This window comes from Ahaetulla prasina, chromosome 1 (genome assembly GCF_028640845.1).
Source record: "Ahaetulla prasina isolate Xishuangbanna chromosome 1, ASM2864084v1, whole genome shotgun sequence".
NCBI lineage: Eukaryota > Metazoa > Chordata > Lepidosauria > Squamata > Colubridae > Ahaetulla > Ahaetulla prasina.
The window spans coordinates 132826671-132850886 of NC_080539.1; the positions used below are offsets into that span (position 1 = coordinate 132826671).

A 24216-nucleotide genomic window follows, 5' to 3' on the forward strand; every position below is an offset into this window, starting at 1 on the left:
TCTGTTCAAGGCCAAATGAGCAATAACCTAAGAAAACTCCTGCCCATCCATGTAGACTGCCTTGAACCTAATGAAGGAAGATGAATCTATGTGTAATTTAAAGTCACTCTAAAAATAAATATTTTTTACTGTATTGGCTGGTGATGTTCTCTGAGCACCAAGAACCAAACAGTTCAACCCAGAAAAACAGACAGGTTTTTCTCACTGCTTTTTCCACATCTTACTTCACCTCACTCAAACTAGTTAATTAAACATCTTGTTTCTTTGTGGAAATGTTCAAAAGGTTTATGGAAAAAAGGACACAAAGAATGCTGTGTAAACTCCAATTTTGGAGTAGCTTGATCAGGAAATACTTGCTACTCTAAACAGCAGTAAAATTCCCTCAAGCTGGGAAACTTGATTGAAACTTTAATGTTCTAATTTTAACACTCAGATACCTGCTGATGGCACTTAATTTATTCAGCAGATTTATAACCCTGATAAATTGGTCCTGTCCCACAAATATAATTATTTAAACACTAAAATGAATGTCATACGCTCGGATTTCTGGCTTAAAGCTTTCTTCTTGTTAAATACTAAAATAATATGTTTGATTTGAGAGAGTCAAGGTAACTAAAGAAATGCTGAATTGGATGTCAGCTTCCAAATCTATGAGCATTCCATATTGAAATGGAAAAAATATAGCCTGATTCTTTACTGATTTTTTGTTTTTGTTTTCTGCAATTTTGTATTATAGAACTGCCTCGAAAAGATGCAAAGAAATCTTTATATTTCTGCCTTCCAAAACTATGTCAGAACATTGTGCAAACTGCTCATTAATGGCACATGAAGGCAGAATACATTTTGCAAATATTTCCTTATTGCCTTGAGTCCTGGACACTTTCCTTTGCCTCTCAGGGAAAGAATTTTAAAGTTGCTCCTTTCCCCTTTCTCTGTTGAAATCTGTCTCTAATACCCACATTCCAAAATTTTGAATTGATGTTTTACTTTTCAGGTAGTAACTTCAAAACATTCTTAAAGTAGTTTGTCTTCTGAACAAGCTGTATTAATTGTGCAATTATAGCATTAAAGTAATCAGTGAAAATTAGTAAAACCCTGAGTGAGCCTGATTTTCCTCCTACGATAAGTCTAGTTTTCTTTTTTGCTCTGTGATCCATCAGTTTGACTGCCTCTGAAGGCCATCTGCTGGGAGACTTCGGGATTATTAGACATTTCTTGTGCAAGTGGTTACCTGCTAGGAGAACCAGAATTAAGACTAGCACTGTGAGAGGTGCAGGACTAAGTGGGCCTGGAATCCGAACCACCAGGGCACTGTTCATGTTCTTATGTTCCAATATGTTTCCGGATGCTGAATTCAGATGCGCTTTTTTTCTCCCATCATCTTTAGGCAATCTTGAGAAAGAATGATCGTATGCAACTTGAACACTGATGTAATTAAAAGTGCTAACAAACCCTTTTCCTAGCTATAAAGCTGCACGTTTGTTCAAGGTTATGGGGATGTGATTTGAAAGTCTTAGCCAGCTAATCTCTGGATATAGCTAACTTCCATTTCCATCCATAAGCAGGGGTGGGGAATGATGGCCCTTTTATGACTTGTGGACTTCAACTTCCAGAATTTCTGAGTCAGCATGGCTGGCCCAGGAATTCTGGGAATTGAAGTCCATAAGTCATAAAGGGGCCATCATTCCCAACCTCTGATATAGAATAGAATAGAATTTTTAATTGGCCAAGTGTGATTGGACACATAAGAAATTTGTCTTGATGCATATGCTCTCAGTGTACATAAAAGAAAAGATACATTCATCAAGAATTCTAAGGTACAACACTTAATGATAGTCATACTCAGGGTACAAATAAGCAATCAGGAATTATAGAGAATTATCCTTCAGTTAATCTGCAAAAGCAATAGTATGCTTGACTGAAAAAAAATGGTGAGAAGGTTTTCACACTTTCTGACTTAAGTGCATTTGTACACAGATTGTGAGTGAGAAAAATGGATCCTGTCATACATTCCCTCAATTCATTCCGGAACATGGAGCAGGGAACACATTTGCTTTGGTGATAGACCAGAAATGTCTCTCACACGGTCTATCTGGTTTGGGGCCTAGTCCTTTAGTCCAATAAGGACTGAAAACATATTAGCTTCTATTCAGTTTTTTTTAATAAGTTCCCTTATCGGAGCTTTCAGCTGAATTGGAGCCACACAAGAATACACTTTTCTATATAAAATGATAATGTTTGATTTAACGAGACAGTTCTGTATTATTGGGAAGGGTTAATTGAGAAAGGTGTTTGTTAACTGGAATTAAAAATAATTAAGACAATGTCATTATGAAAGTAAAGATGGAGAGTAATGATCTGGATTAATGATTAATAAAGTTAGTCCTCAAATTTGGGACCCAAATTTCCATTGCTAAGCAGGGTGGTTGTTAACTTAATCACTGCAGTTGTTAAGCGAATCACAAGATTGTTAAGCAAATCCAGTTTTCTCCATTCTCTTTGCTTGGCAGAAGCCAGGTACGAAAGTCACAAATGGTGTTCACATGATCCCAGGATGCTGCCACCATCATAAATACATGCTGATTGCCAAAGGCCTGAATTTTGATCACATGACCATGGGGATGTAGCTAGTGTTGTAAGTGGAAGTACTGGTCATAAGTCATTTGTTTCAGTCAGTTATAACTTTGGTTGCGGACAAGTTGAGGACTACCTGTATTAAAACCACAAAAGGAATGTCAAGCAAAAACATAAAGATAAGATGAACAAAAATGAAGGTGATAAAAAGTGTTCTTGCCTTGGACTCGAGAATATTAAAGATGGAAAGTGAAAAGGATTAATTCTATGAAAATGCAGTGGCATATTTAAATATCATTTTATTGCATTTTTTTTCTATGAACAATATAGTTCAAGCAGCAGTGTTTTTTAATGGTAATGCATGGTTGTGAAAGACCTGAAAAGAAATGAGAAGGAGAAAAAAGAGATGCCTTTGAATTAGGGAGGTGCAAATAGCTGCCGAGATTGCCAGGAACTGCAAGATGAACCAGTTAGTCCTGGACTGTATAAATAACCACACCCTTCAAATAGAAACACTCATGCTTTGGGCATGTGTTGTAAGTGGATGATGGATTAGGAAAAAACAACTGTTCTTGAAAGGCTGAGGGAAGTAGATAAGAAAACAATGGATGAGGCAAAGTCAGAGAGGTTACTGAAAAACCTTTGAAGACATACTGATTATTATCAGGCATTTGCTCATAAAAATCATTTGAATTTGGCCCAGCACAATTGCACCTGACTAACTGACTAAAAAAAAACATGTTGGTTCACATGTAAGCTTGGTGTCATCCATTATCTTTTAGGAGCTGACACCATACTTCTAAGAAGTTCACATTAGGACATGAAGACAATTGTCTTTTTCTGTTGCTGTTCCTCAGCAACCAATATTGAAAGGCATACAATTATTTATCTGAGCAACAGTTTATGGATGAAATTTCATCTTAATTGACTCAGAGGAGCAAAAATTAAAAATATGCTATGTAAGTACTGTGTTTCCCTGAAAATAAGACATCCCCTGATAATAAGCCCAATCGGGTTTTTGAGCGCATGTGCTAAAAATAAGCCTCCCTAAATAAGCCTCCCCAAATAAGCCCTCCCCAAAAATATTTAAACACATGCGCAGCCAGTCCCTGCCATTTCCTCTGGTTAGGGTTAGGGAGACAGAGCTAGAAATCAGGTAAGACAGCAAGAGGAGCCCCATCTTGCTCCATGTGCCCCAAAATAATAAGACCTCCCTGAAAATAAGGCCAAGTGTTTATTTTAGGGTTCAAAAAAATATAAGACAGGGTCTTATTTTTGGGGAAACACAGTATTCTGCCTTTAAAAAAAATACAGTACTTTGATTTGGTTCTAGTTTACAAATCTCTGTAAGCAAGCATTTCACTGTTCTTAAAGTCTAACACAATAACAGAATTGGGAGGGTCTTTGGAGGTCTTTTAGTCGAACCTCCTGCACTTTCTATTCCATTCGGGACAAGTAACTGTCTAATCTCTTGTTAAAAGCTTCCAGTGAGCCTTTTCTAAAACAAAGCTGAAGTTGTGGGTTCTCCATCACTGGAGGCATTTAAGAGACTGGACAGCCACTTGTCTGTCTTATTTTATTTATTTATTTATTTATTTATTAGATTTCTAGACCGCCCTTCTCCCGAAGGACTCAGGGCGGTGTACAGCCTTATTAAAACACATAGGTACACAATAAATTTAAAATACATTTAAAATGAAATATTTAACCGGCCAATTTAAAACTAAAAACGGTCAAACGACCGATATAAAACCCTAAACTATAAAATTATAAATAAATTAATGCAGTTTAAAATTCAATTAAAACTAAGTTAAACTAAAATATCAAATTAAAATAATATTTAGGCTAGTCCCGCCCGATTGATAGCAGAGTCTTCAGTTCCCGCTTGAAGGTACGGAGGTCGAGAAGTTGGCGTAACCCAGGAGGTAACTCATTCCATAGGGTCGGTGCTGCCACAGAGAAGGCTCTCCCCCTGGGGGTCACCAGCCGGCACTGTTTGGCTGATGGCACCCGGAGCAGGCCCACTCTGTGGGAGCGCACAGGTCGTTGGGAGGCTATCGGTGGAAGAAGGCGGTCTCATAAATAGCCCGGTCCTAAGCCATGGAGCACTTTAAAGATGAGCACTAACACCTTGAATTGCACCCAGAAGGCTACCGGCAGCCAGTGCAGGCGGCGCAGGATAGGTGTTATATGGGAGCAACGTGGTGCTCCCACAATTACCCGCGCAGCCGCATTCTGGACTAGCTGGAGCCTCCTGGTGCTCTTCAAGGGGAGCCCCATGTAGAGAGCATTGCAATAGTCCAGGCAAGAGGTAACGAGGGCGTGAGTGACCGTGTGTAAGGAGTCCCGGTCAAGAAAGGGGTGCAACTGGCGCATCAGGCGAACCTGATAAAATGCTCCCCTGGCGACGGCCGTCAAATGTTCTTCTAAAGACAGCCGATCGTCCAGGAGAACGCCCAAGTTTTGCACCCTTTCCCTGGGGGTCAGAACTTCACCCCCCACAGTCAGCGAAGGCGTAAGCTGACTGTACCGGGATGCCGGAACCCACAGCCACTCCGTCTTGGTAGGGTTGAGTTGGAGCCTATTCCTCCCCATCCAGACCCACACGGCCTCAAGACACCGGTCCATCACCTCGACAGCTTCCTTGGGGTGGTTCGGGGTGGAAATGTACAGCTGAGTATCATCAGTGTACAGATGATAATCCACCCTAAAACCATGGATAACCTCACCCAGCGGCTTCATATAGATGTTGAACAGGAGAGGCGAGAGAACCGACCCCTGAGGCACCCCACAAGTGAGGGACCTAGAGGTCAATCTCTGCCCCCCTGCCAACACCGTCTGCGAACAGTCAGAGAGATAGGACGAGAACCACCAATAAACGGTGCCTCCCACTCCCAATCCCTCCAACCGCCGCAGTAGGATACCATGGTCGATGGTATCAAAAGCCGCTGAGAGATCTAACAGGACCAGGAAGAGGAACATCCCCTGTCCCGAGCCCTCCAGAGGTCATCCACCAACGCGACCAAAGCCGTCTCAGTGCTGTAACCAGGTCTGAAGCCGGACTGGAACGGGTCTAGAAAGACAGTTTCCTCCAGGTATTGGGGAAGCTGATACGCCACCACACTCTCAACAACCTTCGATTGTATTCTCCAATCAAAATGCTACATTTGAATTCAATTTGAATATTCCACGTTGAGCCAGTTTGGTCTAGGGGTAGAAAGCACCAGAGGAGAAAGCAGGAAACTCAAGAGTCCTTGTCCCACCTTAGCCATGAAAGCCATCTGAGCAACTTCGGATCAGTCACTCTCTCTCAGCTCAGTTCACCTCACAGGGCTGTTGTTCTGGGGGAAATAGGAGGAGGAAGGAGTATTGGATATATTTGCCACCTTGAGTTATTAATTAAAAAAATATAAAGGCAGGGTATAAACAAATTGTTCAAGTTTCACAAGCTATTTCTGAACAATACATTCAAGCTCTTTTTGGATGTTGCTATAAATCTTGAGAGTTTATTGATTTTTCTTCGTCTTGTTTCTCTTTTGTTTCATTTTTATGTCAGTCTTGTTGGCTATCATCATCAAAGTTTCTCTGTTCAATCTTCTGTTCCATCTTTATTTTTGTTTTTTTCATTGGCTTTTAACTACTTAACATTATATAGCCAGCACCAAAGACAAATTCCTTGTGTGTCCAATCACACTTGGCCAATAAAGAATTCCATTCTATTCTATTGCTATGTATATGGGTATTCTAGTCTTCTGGGAGATCACTAGACCTGATATTAAACATACGTTCAGTGCTCTTCAAAAAAACTGTTAGGTCTCTTATGTATATTGATACATTGACCATCATTTGTGTTGTAAATGTTGTACCTTGATGAAGGTATCTTTTCTTTTATGTACACTGAGAGCATATGCACCAAGACAAATTCCTTGTGTGTCCAATCACACTTGGCCAATAAAATTCTATTCTATTCTATTCATGAGTGGATGGATAGATGGTAGCAATAACAATAGTACTTAGACTTATATACTGCTCCATAGTGCTTTACAGAACTCTCTGGGCAATTTGTAATGTCAGCATATTGTCACAACAATCTGGGTCCTCAGTTTAGTGACCTTGGAAGGATGGAAGGCTGAGTCAATCTTGAGCCCATCGGGATCAAACTCTAGTCTGTGGCAGAGTTTGCCTGCAATACCGCATTTTAACCACTGCACCAACAGCTCATGGATGGGTGGGTGGGTGGGTGGTTTCTTTCAACTCAGAAAAAACTGTATTTTTGGTTCTATTCCAAATGAGTATGTCGGCTTTTTCTACTGCTTCTACCAACAACAGGTTCTTCGTGGCCATGCTTTGAACTGTTGTATTAGTTTGGGAGGGAGGTAGATAGTGCAGTTTTGCCTAATCTGATGTCACTTTTCATACTTCATGACATACCTCTGAGCATTCCAAACTGTGACCACACACTTCTGTCATTGCATTCCTTGGATCACTTATTGATTAAGAATATTGGAAAACTGATATTGATGAGGAATGATGGGAAAAATGACAAGGCTTCTGCTACTTTTATCCTTTTAGCCCAAGTTCTAAGAAGAATAGTCATCCCATCTGCAGAGATCTAAAAGATTGATAAACCTCTGTCAATTATCGTCCAGTCTCCAACCTTTGTTTTGTGGCGAAGGTTGTAGAGAGTGTGGTGGCATGTCAGTTACCCCAGTACCTGGATGAAACTGTCTATCTAGACCCGTTCCAGTCCGGCTTTTGGCCTGGGTACAGCACGGAGACAGCTTTGGTCGCGTTGGTAGATGATCTCTGGAGGGCTCGGGACAGGGGTTATTCCTCTGCCCTGGTCCTGTTAGATCTCTCAGCGGCTTTTGATACCATCGACCATGGTATCCTGCTGCACCGGTTAGGGAGTTTGGGAGTGGGAGGCACTGTTTACCGGTGGTTCTCCTCCTATCTCTCTGACCGGTCGCAGACGGTGTTGGCAGGAGGGCAGAAATCGACCGCGAGGCGCTTCACGTGTGGGGTGCCGCAGGGGTCGATTCTCTCGCCTCTCCTGTTCAACATCTATATGAAGCCGCTGGGTGAGATCATCAGTGGCTTTGGGGTGAGTTACCAACTGTACGCTGACAATACGCAGCTGTACTTTTCCACCCCAGGCCACCCCAACGAAGCTGTCGAAATGCTGTCCTGGTGTCTGGAAGCTGTATGGGTCTGGATGGGGAGAAACAGGCTCAAGCTCAACCCCTCCTAGACGGAGTGGCTGTGGATGCCGGCACCCCAGTATAGTCAGCTGCATCCGCGGCTGACTGTTGGGGGCGAGTCACTGGCCCCGATGGAGAGGGTGCGCAACTTAGGCGTTTTCCTGGATTGACGGTTGTCTTTTGAGGAACCTCTGATGACCGTCTCCAGGAGAGCTTTTCATCAGGTTCGCCTGATCCGCCAGTTGCGCCCCTTTCTTGACCGGGATGCCTTATGTACAGTCACTCATGCTCTTGTTACCTCTCGCTTGGACTACTGCAATGCTCTCTACATGGGGCTCCCCTTGAAGAGCACCCGAAGGCTCCAGTTGGTTCAGAATGCAGCTGCGCGGGTAATAGATGTAACACCACTCCTGCGCAAGCTGCACTTGCTGCCTGTGGTCTTTCGGGTGCACTTCAAGGTGTTGGTTACCACCTTTAAAGCGCTCCATGGCTTAGGACCGGGTTATTTACGGGACCACCTACTGCCACCGTTTGTCTCCCATCGACCCATGCGCTCTCACAGGGAGGGACTCCTCAGGGTACTGTCAGCCAAGCAATGTTGACTGGCGGCCCCCAGGGGGAGGGCCTTCTCTGTGGGGGCTCCCACCCTCTGGAACGAACTTCCCCCAGGACTTCGTCAACTTCCTGACCTTCGGACCTTCCGCCGCGAGCTGAAGACATATTTATTTATCCGCGCAGGACTGGCATAGAATTTTAGACATTTTTATTCGGTTTTAATTTTATTTAGTGGGTTTTATTGTTTTAAATATATTTTAATTTGGGCCATATTTAATAAGTTTTTTAATTACTGTTTTACCTTGTTGTTTTATTTTGGCTGTGAACCGCCCTGAGTCCTTCGGGAGAAGGGCGGTATAAAAATCTAATTAAATAAATAAATAAATAAATAAATAAATAAATCTGTCCCACAAACCTCCAGATAATAGGTATACATGAGGGACAGCCAGGAGCTTCTACCAGAAAAAATAAATGCCAAGATATTTTTCTGATGACTTAGGGATTGGAGGAATGCGCATTCATGCAGTCATCAGGAACAATTCTGAGAATCATTAGCAGAACACTTACCTCATCCTAAACCAAAACATGACCTCCTGCAGTGTTGGGTGTAAATATTTCAGAATGTGAAGGAAGAAGACAGAGCCCTGTGGAATTTTTTAAAAAACATTTAACAGTAACAGAGTTGGGAGGGACCTTGGAGGTCATCTAGTCCAACTCCCTGCTCACGCAGGAGACCTGTACTAGGGATTCGAACCGCTGAACTGCCGACTTTTCTGATCGACAAGCTCAGTGTCTTAGCCACTGAGCCACCTAGCCAGGATTTTTACAGTGGTTCCTCTCCATGTGCACCGATTGGAACTGGCCACGTTGGAACAACTGGAACCACTGCAAAACGGTACCTTATGAACCCAATCCTAACAGGGGGTTCAGGATACCATGATCCAAGGTTCCCCCAAAGTGGTCAGTATCAACCCCCAAGATTAGTGAGACTATTCCCTGTTGTTGCTGTTTAGTGTTTCGGTTGGTTGCACTGTCAGGCAGACATAGTATTTCTTAAAAGTATTTTCATATAATGCTTGAGGGTCGGGTGAACGTATGAAACTTCATGAAGAGGTTGATGAACTGAAGAGTTTTGGGATGCCTGCTATAGTCAATGCTATGGAATCTGGCACAGCCCACCCCCCCACCCCCCGCAGCCCATTTTTGCTCCCAGGGGGCTGCAGGGAGGCCTACTAGGCCCAAAATCAGGTGTGTGGGGGGGGTGCAGCACACACACCCGGCCCATTTTTGCTCCTAGGAGGCTGCAGGGAGGCCAAGTGCTGCTTTTTACACCCCTGGCCATGCCCACCATGGCCATGCCCACCCAACCAGTCATTAGGGCAGAGAACTAGTTGTTAAATTATTTGAATCCCACCACTGAGCACCTCCTTTCTCTTGAGGTTCCAAGCAGGATTTTCCACTAGAGCAACCTAGGCCATTGCTGTTCCATGCCCAGGCCTGAATCCAGAAAAGGGGCTCATAAATTCTCTTGCTTCTAAGACCCTTAGTAACTGAGTCCCTACTGACTTCTGTAAAACCTTCGCAAAAAGGCAGGGTTTGAGAAAGGCCACTGCAGAATTAATTGGCTTCATATAGCACGCTAAGTATAAACTGTAGTTAAGCAGCCACAATGGATGGATTCTCATTTTATTCTAAGCCAAAACCAGCAAACATTCTATGGGTTAGCTTGTTGTTTAAATAGTTTGTAAGGGAGTCGAAATAGGGTTTTTTTTGGTTTTTTTTTTAAAGGCCTTACAACATTGAACACATTTTTTCTCTGTCTCTTCTCTCAGATTAAAGAAGCTGCTTGAACAGGAAAAAAACTACCAAGCCCGCAAGGACAAAGAACATACAAAGCGCCTCAATAAGCTAAGAGAAGAACTTGTTAAACTCAAGTCATTTGCACTTATGCTGGTGGACGAACGGCAGCTGCACATTGAACAGCTCGATCAGCAAACCCAGAAAATACAAAATCTCACCCAGAAATTGAGAGAAGAAGAAGACAAGTTTAAGGTCTTAAATTCCAAAGCAAAAGAAGATGGGCAGAAATTAATAAAGCTGGAAGCTGAACTTGAGTACAAGACAGCCTCCTATTCCCAAGAGCATGAAGAGATGACTGCTAAATTTGCTAATCAAGAGTCACACAATAAGCAGCTCAGGCTTAAGCTAGTGGGCTTAACCAACAAAATTGAGGAACTCGAAGAAACCAATAAAGGCCTTCAAAAGACCGAAGAGGAACTTCAGGAGTTGAGAGACAAAATAGCCAAAGGGGAATGTGGGAATTCCAGCTTAATGGCTGAGGTGGAAAACCTTCGCAAGCGGGTGCTTGAAATGGAAGGCAAAGATGAGGAGATCACCAAAACAGAATCTCAGTGCAAAGAGTTGAAAAAAAAATTGCAAGAGGAGGAACACCAGAGTAAGGAACTGAGGCTTGAAGTCGAGAAACTGCAGAAGAGGATGTCGGATCTTGAGAAGCTGGAAGAAGCTTTCAGCAGAAGCAAATCAGAATGTACCAAGCTGCGCTTGAATTTGGAGAAGGAAAAGAATTTAACTAAAGATCTGCTCAATGAGTTGGAAGTTGTGAAGATTCGGGTAAAAGACTTAGAGGTTTCGGAAACCAAACTGGAAAAAGCAGAATTGATCCTAAAAGATGATATGACGAAGCTGAAGTCTTTTACCGTCATGCTGGTGGATGAAAGAAAAAACATGGCGGATAAAATAAAGCAGGAAGAGAGGAAAATGGAATGCCTGAATAGGAACTTTAAGGTGGAGCAAAGCAAAGTGATGGAAGTGACAGAAAAGCTAATTGAGGAGAGTAAAAAATTTTTGAAGCTGAAATCTGAAATGGAGGAAGAAGTATCCAATCTGAGTAAGGAAAAGGAAGAGTTAATTAACAAGTTAAAAAATGAAGAAGGGAAATCACTTCAGCTGAGCTGTACAGTGGAACTATTAAAGAAAAGAATGGATGATATAGAGGAGGTTGAAAGAGAAATTGCCAGAGGTCGAGTTAGAAAAGGACCAGAAGATAACAAGATCAAAGAACTAACAGTTGAAATAGAAAAGCTAAAAAATCGTCTCAAGCAGTTAGAAGTGGTTGAGGGAGATCTGATGAAAACCGAGGATGAATATGATCAGCTGGAGCAAAAATTTAGGACAGAGCAGGACAAAGCTAATCTTCTTTCCCAACAGCTGGAAGAAATGAAGCTCCAGATTGCTAAAAACAAAGCAATAGAGAAGGGAGAGGCAGTGAGTCAAGAGGCTGAGCTGAGGCAAAGATTCCGGGTGGAAGAAACTAAATGCAGGGACTTGACAGCAGAAGTCCTGGCTCTGAAAGAAAAAATCCATGAGCTGATGAACAAAGAAGACCAGCTTTCCCAGCTCCAAGTAGATTATTCAGTCCTCCAGCAAAGATTTCTGGAAGAAGAAAGGAAAAATCAAGCCATGGGACAGGAGGTGCTGAATTTGACAAAAGAGCTCGAGCTGTCTAAACGCTACAGTCGCGTCCTGAGACCCAGCACAAATGGCAGAAGGATGGTTGATGTACCGGTGACATCTACTGGGGTACAAACTGATCTGATGAATGGTGAAGCGGCAGAAGAAGAAACACCTGCTGTGTTCATTAGGAAATCCTTTCAGGAGGAGAACCACATCATGAACAACCTTCGGCAGGTTGGGCTCAAGAAGCCCAGTGACAGGTCGTCTGTTCTTAACAGGTATCCCCCAGCTGCAAATGAGCTTACCATGAGAAAATCTTGGATTCCTTGGATGAAAAAAAGAGACAACGGTTGTCAGCCAACTCAAGACAAAGGAGCCAGGATTCAAACCAGCCCTGAACGTCCTGGGGAAGTAGTGCTTTCTCCGAAACAAGGGCAGCCTCTTCATATTCGGGTGACACCAGATCATGAAAACAGTACAGCCACTTTGGAAATCACTAGCCCAACAGCCGAAGATTTCTTCTCAAGTACCACTGTTATTCCTACCCTAGGAAATCAGAAACCAAGGATCACCATAATTCCTTCTCCTAATGTCATGTCCCAAAAAGGGAAAAGTGGTGAGAGCCCAATGGGTCCAGAGAGAGCAATGTCACCAGTGACTCTAACTACTTTCTCCAGAGAGAAATCTGTAGAGAGCGAGATGTCTCCGTTCATGGAAAGGCCCATGTCTCCAATTCAGATCATGACCTTATCTACCTCTGCAGCACCCACAGAAATTACTGTAGCCCCTGAGTCACAGGACATGACCATGGGGAGAGCTGTGTTTAGAGTGACGCCAGAGAAACAAACTGTGCCGACTCCAGTCCGACAGTACAATCCAAATGCAAGCATTATAACAACGGAGGACAATAAAATTCACATCCACTTAGGAACTCAGTTTAAACGTTCCCCTAGCACTGCTCAAGAAGGAATGAGCCCTGTAATTACTGTCAGGCCTATGAATGTAATGGCAGAAAAGGAGGATTTGACAGGGACTGTCCTTCGGTCCCCCAGAAATAATGTATCTTCAAGATCTGGAGCAAGCAAAGTGACCAGCACCATCACTATTACTCCAGTTACTACATCATCTACACGAGGAACACAATCAGTGGTAAGCACGCCAGACTCTTTTGCCTATTTGTACATCTGCACGGTGTAGGGAAAAGTGGTGGTAGAGTTGGAATCAATTCATAGTCCATGGGCTGCAAACAATCCTCTTCCAGCACCTCATTACTTGAAATGGTTTGGGTTTATTATTCAAAATTCTCACCTCTAAGCCATATATCCCAAGTCTCCAAACAACTCATTGGTTTGGAAATTGATTTTGTCCCCTTTTTTGGTGACTTTTGGGATGTTTTAATCAAAGAAATAGGAGGTCTCTTAAAGACATTACTCTTCTATCCTTACTACTACTACTACTACTACTACTACTACTACTACTACTACTTCTTCTTCATAATAATAATAATAATAATAATAGATTAATTATTACTTATTAATTGATTAATTAATCATTACTCAATGGAACTGCATCTACATGGAGGGAAGCATGCAGTGGAGTACCCCCAGGCTCTATTTTAGGCCCTTTTCAACATCTTCATCAATAACTTGGACAAGGGGATAGATGGGGAACTCATCAGATTTGCAGATGACATCAAGCTGGCAGGAATAGCCAACACTCCAGAAAATAGGCTCAAAGTACAGAAGGAACTTGACAGACTTGAATATTGGGCACTATCGAACAAATATAATGCCTTGGTAAGCCCACACTTGGAATACTGCATTCAGTTTTGGATGCCATGATGTAAAAAAGATGTGGAGACTAGAAAGAGTGCAGAGAAGAGCAACAAAGATGATTAGGAAACTGGAGGCTAAAATATATGAAGAACGGTGGCAGGAACTGGGTATGTCTAGTTTAATGAAAAGAAGGACCAGGGGAGACATGATAGCAGTGTTCCAATATCTCAGGGGTTGCCACAAAGAATAAGGAGTCAAACTATTCTCCAAAGCACCTGAGGGTAGAACAAGAAGCAAGGGGTAGAAACTAATCAAGGAGAGAAGCAACTTAGAACTAAGGAGAAATTTCCTGACAGAACAATTAATAAGTGGAATAATTTCCCTGCAGAAGTTGTGAATGTTCCAACACTGGAAATTTTTAAGAAGATATTGGATAACCATTTGTCTGAAGTGGTGTAGGGTTTCCTGCCTGGGCAGAAGTTGGACTAGAAGACCTCCAAGGTCCCTTCCAACTCTGTTATTCTATGTTTTCATAACTTCCCAAATCCCAAAAATACTCCCTAATTAATTCCCAAATAGTGGTTGGGGGTTGTTTTTAAACCAGGGAAAACTGTAAGGGTAGAAATAGGATTGTTTTTTAATGTAATTGTTTTAAAACCCTTATATTTTATCTCCATCCATCTTCCTGCAACTTATGGTCAAAAGAGACCATAGGCCTCTCCTTCCACTGCTAAATAGAAGGGAAGGAGAAAGGGAACATTTGAGATTTTAAAGAATTCCTTGAGTATTCAAACTCAAAGAACTACCTCATCTAAAAATTAGCTGCTGAATACAAGTTGTTATTCAAGCCTTTATTCTTTATATGAATATTCTTTAAAATATTTTCTCACTGTGTCTTTGAGTTGTGAGGGAGATGTGTCTCTAAGACAGATTGCCGTCCAACCTGTTTCCCTCCCTTTACTTATTCTCCAGATTTTGTTCTCTGCATCATTTATATCTTTCAAAAGGCAACTGAGACAGGATTTTCTTTTCTCATGAAAATATATGAAATGAGAATTAATGCTGCTTAGCCCAGCATGGAAATCCCATTGTGTTTAATAAGGATGATTCAGTTGTGATTTCGTTACTCTTAAAACAGTACTATTGCAATCCTGTTCACAGGTAACTATTATTAGATTGCAATCTTGGGATTCTGTTAGGTAATTAATGAAAACCTCGAGTAAAATAAGATCTTTTATCCGTATGTTCCACTTGTCTTCACATTCTCTTCCCTACACACTAAAATAATATAACGAAATCTAAATATGTAGGCAAGAATAAGAAGTAACTGATATTCTAGTAAATATGGGTCTAGAATGGTGCAACCATAAATCAGCTCTAACATGGTCTGTGAGATGTGCAGTGGTCTCCTAGTAGACAGGTAGACCTGTCACTTTGACATGCATTTTCACTATACTAGTAGATTGCTGATGTGGCCCTTGTGTGTTCAGTGCGGGTCTGGATGGGGAGAAACAGGCTCAAGCTCAATCCCTCCAAGACGGAGTGGCTGTGGATGCCGGCATCCCGGTACAGTCAGCTGCAACCGCTGCTGACTGTTGGGGGCGAATCATTGGCCCCAATGGAGAGGGTGCGCAATCTAGGCGTTCTCCTGGATGGACGGTTGTCTTTCGAAGAGCATTTGGCGACCGTCTCCAGGAGAGCCTTCTAACAGGTACACCTGGTTTGCCAGTTGCGCCCCTTTCTAGACCGGGATTCCCTATGCACAGTCACTCATGCCCTCGTCACCTCTCGCCTAGACTACTGCAATGCTCTCTACATGGGGCTCCCCTTGAAGAGCACCCGGAGGCTCTAGTTGGTCCAGAATGCAGCTGCGCGGGTGATAGAGGGAGCCTCTCATGGCTCCCATATAACACCTCTCCTGCGCAAGCTGCACTGGCTACCTGTGGTCTTCCGGGTGCACTTCAAGGTGCTGGTTACCACCTTTAAAGCGCTCCATGGCATAGGACCTGGATATCTACGGGACCGCCTTCTGTTACCATATGCCTCCCACCGACCGGTGCGCTCCCATAGAGAGGGTCTCCTCAGGGTGCCGTCAGCCAAACAATGCCGGCTGGCGACCCCCAGGGGGAGAGTCTTCTCTGTGGGGGCACCTACCCTCTGGAATGAGCTTCCTCCTGGACTCCGTCAACTTCCTGACCTCCGGGCCTTTCGCCGCGAGTTGATGACGTATTTATTCTTCCAAGCAGGACTGGCATAATATGGGTTTTAAATTGGATTTTAAATGGGGTTTTATATCATGTCTTTTATAGTTTTAATTTGGCCAGGTTGAATAAGTTTTTTAAATAGGTTTTATTGTATATTGTATTGTATTTTTATTTGGCTGTTAACCGCCCTGAGTCCTTCGGGAGAAGGGCGGTATAAAAATTAAAATATTAATATTATTAAAAAGTGTACATTGTGGGGAGATTTGGGAGAGGAACTGGGAGACTAAGTGGCACTCTCATGATACACCTGTCCAATCTTTGCTGCAATTACATCTTCACAGGTGTGTATACACTCAGGTATAAAATATAAATGTATAAAAAGGCTTCCTGAAAGGCTGCTGATGCAGACCTACTGTTCCTCTCCTGGCAGCCTGGAGGTAAAGCTGCCCGCTCCTGCCACCACAGATAGGCAACCTTATAAGCTAAGAAGTACCACCTCCATCCCATTTCTCTTTCCTTGCAGGAAGGTGGGAAGCAAGACTGTTCAGCTGTCAGTGTGTGTGTGTGTGTGTGTGTGTGTGTGTGTGTGTGTGTGTGTGAGAAAAACAAGCAGGTGCTTTTGGTGCCAGGAGAACTAGCATGCAAAAGACACATTTTCTTTCCTTTCCTTCCCATGCTGTTTCTGCTACATCCTGGGTAGACTGTTTTCTTTGCTCTCGGATCTCACATTGGAGGCCTGACAGCAGAAGACAAGTACGAAGTGGGGGTTCGTTGTTCCTCCCACCAACACTTTCTACATGAGCGCTCAGTACAGACAGAGCCCTCTCTGCCTTTTAGCTGCGGTAGAGAAAGAATTGGAAAGGCAATCAGGCCTTTTGAGTAATTTCCATTACTTGGAAGTGGGATGTTGGACCCCTTCCTCAGTAACAAAGATTGGTTTAGTACAGGGGTCTGCAAACTTGGCTCTTTTAAGACTTGTGGACTTCAACTCCCAGCTTTGCTGGCTGAGGAACTCTGGGAGTTGAAGTCCACAAGTCTTAAAAGAGCCAAGTTTGCAGACCCCTGGTTTAGTAGCAATGACTAGATTCTCCTCTTTCCTGGGGAGGCTGGGAACTACCGGTAACCCATGGCTGAAGGGCTGCCAGCCCTGTCCTGCCCTATGGAGGGTAATTTCACATATTGGTATCATCCCAATGCCCCTTTTCTCAGTGGTGGGTTTCACTTACCTTTGCTACTGGTTCGCTCACTCGTGCTTGCTTCACTCGCACGCGTGCCACTTCTGTGCATGCGCAGAGCGTATTTGATGACATCTGGGTGGGTGGGCGGAGCCTCCCACCACCGCTGCTACCAGTTCACCCAAACTGAGGTGAACCAGTAGCAACCCACCACTGCCTTTTCTCCTAGAATGCTGGAAGGTTAGGCATTAGGAGGGAATGAAGCCAAGAATGGTGTTTTAGCCTCCCAACAATGCTCTGAAGTAGACTAAGCTCAGAGTAATGAACCTACATAGCTGACATTCCCAAACCTGAGTTCCCCAACCCTATCCTCTTACCGCTATTGCATACTCCCAGCGTGTCTTGCCAGTAGACCAGAAAGAGGAGTCTTTGATCTTGGCCAGCCGGAGTGCTCAGGCAGAGAAGTTGCTGAACTGTAGCTATTAATGATTTAAGCTGCCAGAAAGATTCTGCACATGCTTTTTAGGATACTTTGCTCTAGAGCACTAATTAGCATCAGCAAAGCTTCCTTTTTTGTCTGGTATTTTGATTGGAGGGCTGGCTAATCCAGTTTTGAACTTCTGCCCGCTCTCTCTCTCTCTCTCTCTCTCTCTCTTGCCTCTGAGAATAATCATTCAAGCTTGCTTCCATATGGAACTGACTTCATGCGGTAGAAATATAGCAAGTTGTTATTGTTATTGTGATGATTGTTATTATTTTAAATATTTCAATCTGAGTTCTGGGTATTTTCATGATGCTTGAAAGTTTGTAAAGGCACTTTTGTTCTTTCTGCTAATTTACTTTTTTAGGCTGGAATGTAGATGATGAAAAGTTGCTACGAAGTTCAAACAAATATTTTATGCTCAGTCTCTAAAATATCCGACTAGTTACTTTACAACGACTTATCTGTGGCTCTCACAATCATATTCACTTTAGAGCAACCAGTGGAACCACTTGCCTCCAGAAGTTGTGGGTGCTCCATCATTGGTGATTTTTAAGAAGAGATTGGACACCCATTTGCCTGAAATTTGTAGGGTTTCCTGTTTAAGCAGGGGGTTGGACTAGAAGACCCCCCCCAAACTCCTCTCCAACTCTGTTATTCTGTTATTTTTCTCACAAGAAGATTTGAGCTGCATCTCTGGTCATTTTCAACAATGCCTGTACTCAAATGTAGTTGTTTGGGATATTGATACTTGGAGAATACAAGGCTAATTAATGATTGTTACTTTACAGTGAATCATATATTGTCAATGTAAATAAGGTAAAGATTATATTTGCCTTCTTAACAAATTTGCAAATTGCAACAAACTCTTTATTGGATAAAATGAATGTGCTGTGTAGTACCACCAGTACTTTTAATGAATGGACGCAATCAGCTTTAAGGACATTGCTTCCTCCAGCGATTTTTTTTTCTCTTTCTCCAGTGTTTCCTGGAGAAATTTTAGCACCCTTGGTGGAATTTTAGCACCCTTGGCGGAAGCTATGATCTCTAGTATTAACTGATCTACATTTCATCAGGCTTCATGTTTTTTAAGGCTAAACTTTATGAGATAAAGTGGTATATAATAGATATGTCTGCAGCCTAGATGAACTCCGCTGGGAAAAAAAATCTGAGTTTTTTTTCACCCAGGATTTCGGATATTCTAAAAAAAGTTAGCTCATAACAGGAATATGAAAGTTTTGGGAAAAGTAGTGACTTTTCTGACCTCTCTGACAATTTCCAGATGCACTACCAAAGCTGTTTTGGCCATATTAGCAGGGAATTCTGGGAATTATAATCCCATTACATCAGAAGGACACCAGGTTGGGAAAGTTTACTCTAAATAGTGCTTTAGTCCAGGAATCAATAATATTTTAAAATCCTGATGCCGTGTTTTTTTGTATTAGTTTAACTTCCCTCCTTGAATGGAGATCACCTTGAAGAAAGAATGCAAGAACAGTCAAATAAACATCAACCTGGAAGAGAAGACAGGATGAGAAAGAAACTCAAGATGACCTTGTCTTGATTTTCTTTGGTATAAGAAGGCAGAAGAAAACCCTTTTCAGTCTTTCAAGATTATGTTATTGTACTACTGGACTAAAGTAGAGTCCTAGTCATTTATGTGATTTCTGTTTCTTGACCTGGCTTACCTCAAAGGGTTAATATCTCCCCATTTTTCTCAGCATCCCATTACATGTGGTATGTTTAAAGTTTTAATTTCAATGTACAATGCCATTTGTGGGAGTGACAGAGGCCATCTTGCCAATCTTTGCATAATTTGTACTAGATTTGATCAGCCTGCTGAAAGAAGTTATATTGCTCTTGGGCTGAGTCCCCAGCTACAGTATATCAATGAAAATTGAATCTTTAAGTATATTTATTATGGAAAATATGTCTCAAATTCTTTCTAGATAAGAAGCTATAGAAGGATGTGTGTGTGTGTATGTGGAGCCAGTATAGTAGAGTGATTAAGATGTTGAACTAGGAGCAGGAATGCTAGGTTCTACTCTCCCATAGGCATAGAAGCTGATAGTTGATTCTGGCACAGCCCTAGATTGAAAGGGAAGTTGTGTGTACAAGCACACATGCACAAATTACACACATATATCTAACATTGTGGCTTTCCTCCTCTTTGTCTTGCAGACAGGACAGGATGGGTCATCCCAGAGACCTACACCTACCCGAATCCCTGTATCTAAAGGTATGAAAGCTGGGAAGCCAATTGTGCCGGCCCCTGGATCAGGAAATCAGACCAAATTCGAGCCTCGTGCCGAGACTCAGTCTATGAAAATAGAACTGAAGAAGTCTTCAGCCAATAGCTCTTCCTCCCTTGGTGTGGGGAAGGGCTGAGGGCAGTGTCTCAGGGGGTATGTTGTGCAGGTTTTACTGCTACCATGGAAATAAGCCCTGCTTGTGTGGTTTTTAGTGTTGGCATGTACTAATGACACCTGCTGAAGCTGTCACATCAACTAATGCATGCGTGTCTTACCTACTGAATGTAGTAATCCCTTCCTTTCCCCCTCAGTTGAATTAAAAGCTCACAGATCAGCCTGGTTCAGCTACTTCAACAAAGGAGCTACCAGATTAACATGTTGAGACGCCTCCCTCTTAATTATAAAATGGGTTTCTTATAACCAATTTTTTTTGGTGTGCATTATGTAATCATTTGAGATTGTCAGGACACCTAAATGAATGGTTTGCCAGCAAGGTAACAGAGTTGACTGTTTAATTGCAGCTCATTAGAAAAGGCACATTGTTTGTTCCATCAGTTCTGATGTTTCTCAGATAAAAACTGGCAATACGAAATACCCCCAGTTAGTGATTTAGTAGAACCTAAAAACCTGATAAAGAGCCAGCCATTAATGTTTTCCTCCTCCTCAAGTGAGACTGAATTGAGGGATCATTAAAATCATTTAAAATTCTTACTCAGGTCAATGAATGACAAATCAGGCAGTAATCTCTAACTTTTGACAAGAGTCTGAAACAAACTGGAGGAGAGACCGTGTTAAATACCAGCCATTCTAAATCAGAGTCATGGCCTGTGTCTAGAACAGGGAAAGGCTGGACAGTGTTTTCTTGACTGTGTTTTTTCTGTCTGTACTGAATTTTTTGAAGTGCTTTGGTCTTGTTTTTGAAAGCATGTTTTAAAAATAGAGATCTCTAAAAAAAAATATGCTGACTTCAGTTATGAAGGAAGCTTTCTTAAAAGCAAGCTAATGGGAAAAAAAACGTCTAGTTTTGGTGGGAAAGACTTTGATACCAAATTCCTTCCTTTCTTCCCCTCTCTTCCAATTGGATAATCTGTTAAAATTCAGCAAAAGATTTCTTAAGATTCTAGACTAGAGAGAAATGTAATAAAAATTAATCTTCCTGCAACCCTAACCATTTAAAAATCAAATGATTATATTGGCTAAAACAGAATGAATGGATTTTGTTCCCTTCAGATGTTGGGATTAAGTTGTTTGAAAGAACAATCTATAAAACAAAAGTAGCCATCCATCAGTGGTTCTAAGTAAAATATGAATAAACAAATGAATCATAACTGAAATGGTGCCATAAACGATAAGTCTTTCACAAATTGGAAGGAAGTTATGGAAGAAGATAGCTACATTTTCTTTTTCATTAGAAGGTTCATGTACTGAAATGTTTCCAAATATTTCAAATTCCAGATGAATAATACATTAGTTAAAAGCAGCAAAAAAAAATTAAGCAGTTCTTCATGGACTGAACCCTCATTCTTTAGACCATCACAGAGGTCTAAAATATCATAGATCACAATAAGAGTGCAATTTTTTAAAAGTAAGATGAGATGTTGATATTTCGGTTGAGTCTGATATCTTGGATGTCTCCTCAGCCTGATGCCTGATTCATTGAACCTCAAATTCCTACATTGCCTAACTGCACTGGTAAGGTTTCTACACAGAACTGACATTTGTGTTCTGTGCTGTTCCACTCTGTTCCAGAAATATTGCTTTCTTTGGACAACCAAATCTAATTTGAATGTCTGCACTTCTATGAGCTTTATTTGATTTCTGAGGGGCTTGGAGGCAGGCTGTTCTGGTTGCTGAAACTGTTGTGCCCTTCCAGCCTACAAATGTTGAATAGATTTCACAAGCAACCTTACCAGCATAAGCATCTGAATTCTTTGTGGCAGTTTTCTTAAATTCACAATCTGTGATTTACAACAACAACAACAACAACAATAACAAACATTGTTTCTATTGATTTTTCATGCTTATTATAATGCCAAATTCTTTTCCTGTCCTATTTCCTGGCCCCCAGCTTCTTGTACTTTGGAATAGTAACAAAAAATGATACGTACGGTACATGCACATCACGGCATTCCCTTTTGGGGCAAGGAACATTGCTCAAAGTGCAGAAAAGGAATGAGAAATAGTAAGCACAAGGAACAAAGACACAAGAAAGGAGGAAAAACTGAAAAAGAGATATAATTACGTTTAGTTAACACCAACAGCAATCTCTGTACTATCTGTACAAAGAGACTACAATCTCTTTGTTTCTACTACATCCACTGCTTGTTTAAACTTCTCCCTGAGGTTTCTGAGGATCTTATCAATTCCAATCACAGTGTTCTTAATTGCTCTTTTCCCCTTAACCCATTCACTTTCTCTTCACATATTTGTTTTGTAATTCAGTCCCCCCCATCCCGCCTCTCATTTTCTGTGGGTGACCAAACCATCTCATCCTAATTGTTCTGTACTGCTTACGCTCTTTTGTGTTAATGTCACATTCATCCAGCACCCCCAAGTGCTTATTAAATAGCTCCTGCCCATTCAACTTACTTTTTAAATTTATCCTTAGTTGCACAACCCTCACTTCCACATAACAACTTAGGTAAAAGAATTTTGTTTCTTTCAACAAACATTCTTCCACATACTAATTATTATTTTTCAGCCAGTATTTACATATCTTAAAATATATGTCTCCATTTCCCCAATTTTAGAAACATTCCACTAAGGGACATAGTCATTTACTTACTCTAGACAAATACCATTCATATGTTACTTGCAATAATGTACTCCACTTTTTTTTCCCATCAAGCACAAGTACTTTAGTATTTCATTAATTAATCAGTGAAACCATAGTATCTTTTACATCATAACCTAACTAATGTTTCCTGAAAATCATTTGAGTTCTCAGTCAACAGCATGGCCTCATTTGCATAAATAAGTATATGGGTATTATTGTTTCCAACCTACCCTCTTCTTTCACTACAAGCATTCTTATATTTTTCTCCAGCTATCTTTGTTGAGATGTATTAGCCCTTTCTCTTAGTTTCACAGATACACAACATATCCATTTTTATTTCTCTCATTTCGTTTGTTAATTTATTCTTTTTATATTCTAATTTACAAACTTCCATATGTCATGGTCATCACCAGGTGGGTCCATTGATAATTGATTTCAGTTGCCAATCATGGCTTTGGTCAGTGAGACTTTCACATAATATTGAATCAGTTTGGTGCAGTAGCCAAAGTGCTGGGCTAGAAACCAGGAAATTTAGTTCTAGTTCTTCCTTAAGCATACATCCTTACTGTTATTGTGGGGGAAATATAAGAATAAGGATGCTTGCAAGATTAAAATTTCTCTCCCTCTCCTTCCCTCCTTCCTTTAGTTCAATAGAGATGCAAACCGTGTTATCAGATATGTTGGTTGTACTTGTGACATGTACAACATTCCCTAATGATAGGAAGAGTCTAAAATGAATGTGGCTTAAAAAGAAATTGAATATGATGTAATGAATTAATATATTCATTTTTTATCAAACTTATTACATCTCATGAAATCTTTGGTAAGGACCAGGCTACCCAGTGCCGGGTGGGAGGGGGGAGGGAATGAATTAAATTCACATTTACAAGTCAATGCTTTGACCATAGAAATGGCAGCTACTCATTTATAGGAGCCAAGGAAAGTTATGTTTTTAATACATTGTTGAGGTAGCAGCTTTGTTCCTCACATCTGCTGAATTTATAGATTTTTTAAAAATTCTTGATAACCATGTGAAGCAAAGGGGGAAATTGTATTTAAATTGAGGCAAGGAATAGTGTGGAATATCAGATGAAGCCTTGCTGATAAGTGGAATATTTAACATTGAAAAAAAGATCGAAGCCATTTTACGGTGATTTTGCAACTCCCCAGTAACTACTAATTGGTTTGGTAGATTGACCACAGCTTTTTATGTTGCTTGTTAGATAAAATATAGCTATGCTTTAGCTTTGAAAAAAAAGAAAAAGAACCGCATTATTTAATTTAGAATAAAATCTACCAATGTGGACAGACTGGCAGTAATGAGTTAAGTGGTGCCTGCCAGTGGTGGGTTTCAAATTTTTTTACTACCTGGCTAGGTGGGCATGGCAGGGGAAGGATACTGTAAAATCTCCATTCCCACCCCACTCCAAGGGAAGGATACTGTAAAATCTCCATTCTCTCCCCAATCCAGGGGAAGGTTACCGCAAAATCCCCATTTCCTCCTGATCAGCTGGGACTTGGGAGGCAGAAAATAGATGGGGGCGGGACCAGTCAGAATTTTTACTGCCGGTTCTTTGAACTACTCAAAATTTCCACTACCGGTTCTCCAGAACTAGTCAGAACCTGCTGAAACCCACCTCTGGTGCCTGCCATCCCAGAGTTCTTCAATGAATACAAAACTAGCATATAATCTTTCCCCTGACCTTAGAGTTATATGTACTGGCCCATAAGTTTAAGGATCATTGAAGC

General features: G+C 41.5%; 1 protein-coding gene across 4 annotated transcripts in view; it reads left to right on the forward strand.

Moving 5' to 3' along the window:
* FILIP1 (filamin A interacting protein 1) overlaps positions 1–24216 on the forward strand; it is a 91105-nt gene that overhangs the window by 62120 nt on the left and 4769 nt on the right. For 2 of the 4 annotated variants that reach the window (XM_058176130.1, XM_058176140.1), the window contains exons 5-6: positions 10163–12953; positions 19621–19844. In XM_058176130.1, coding sequence (XP_058032113.1) covers positions 10163–12953; positions 19621–19827 — 2998 coding nt within the window. In that variant the 3' untranslated portion in view covers positions 19828–19844. The remainder of the gene's footprint in view (positions 1–10162; positions 12954–19620; positions 19845–24216) is intronic. The other 2 variants (XM_058176150.1, XM_058176158.1) reach the window with 1 other exon arrangement.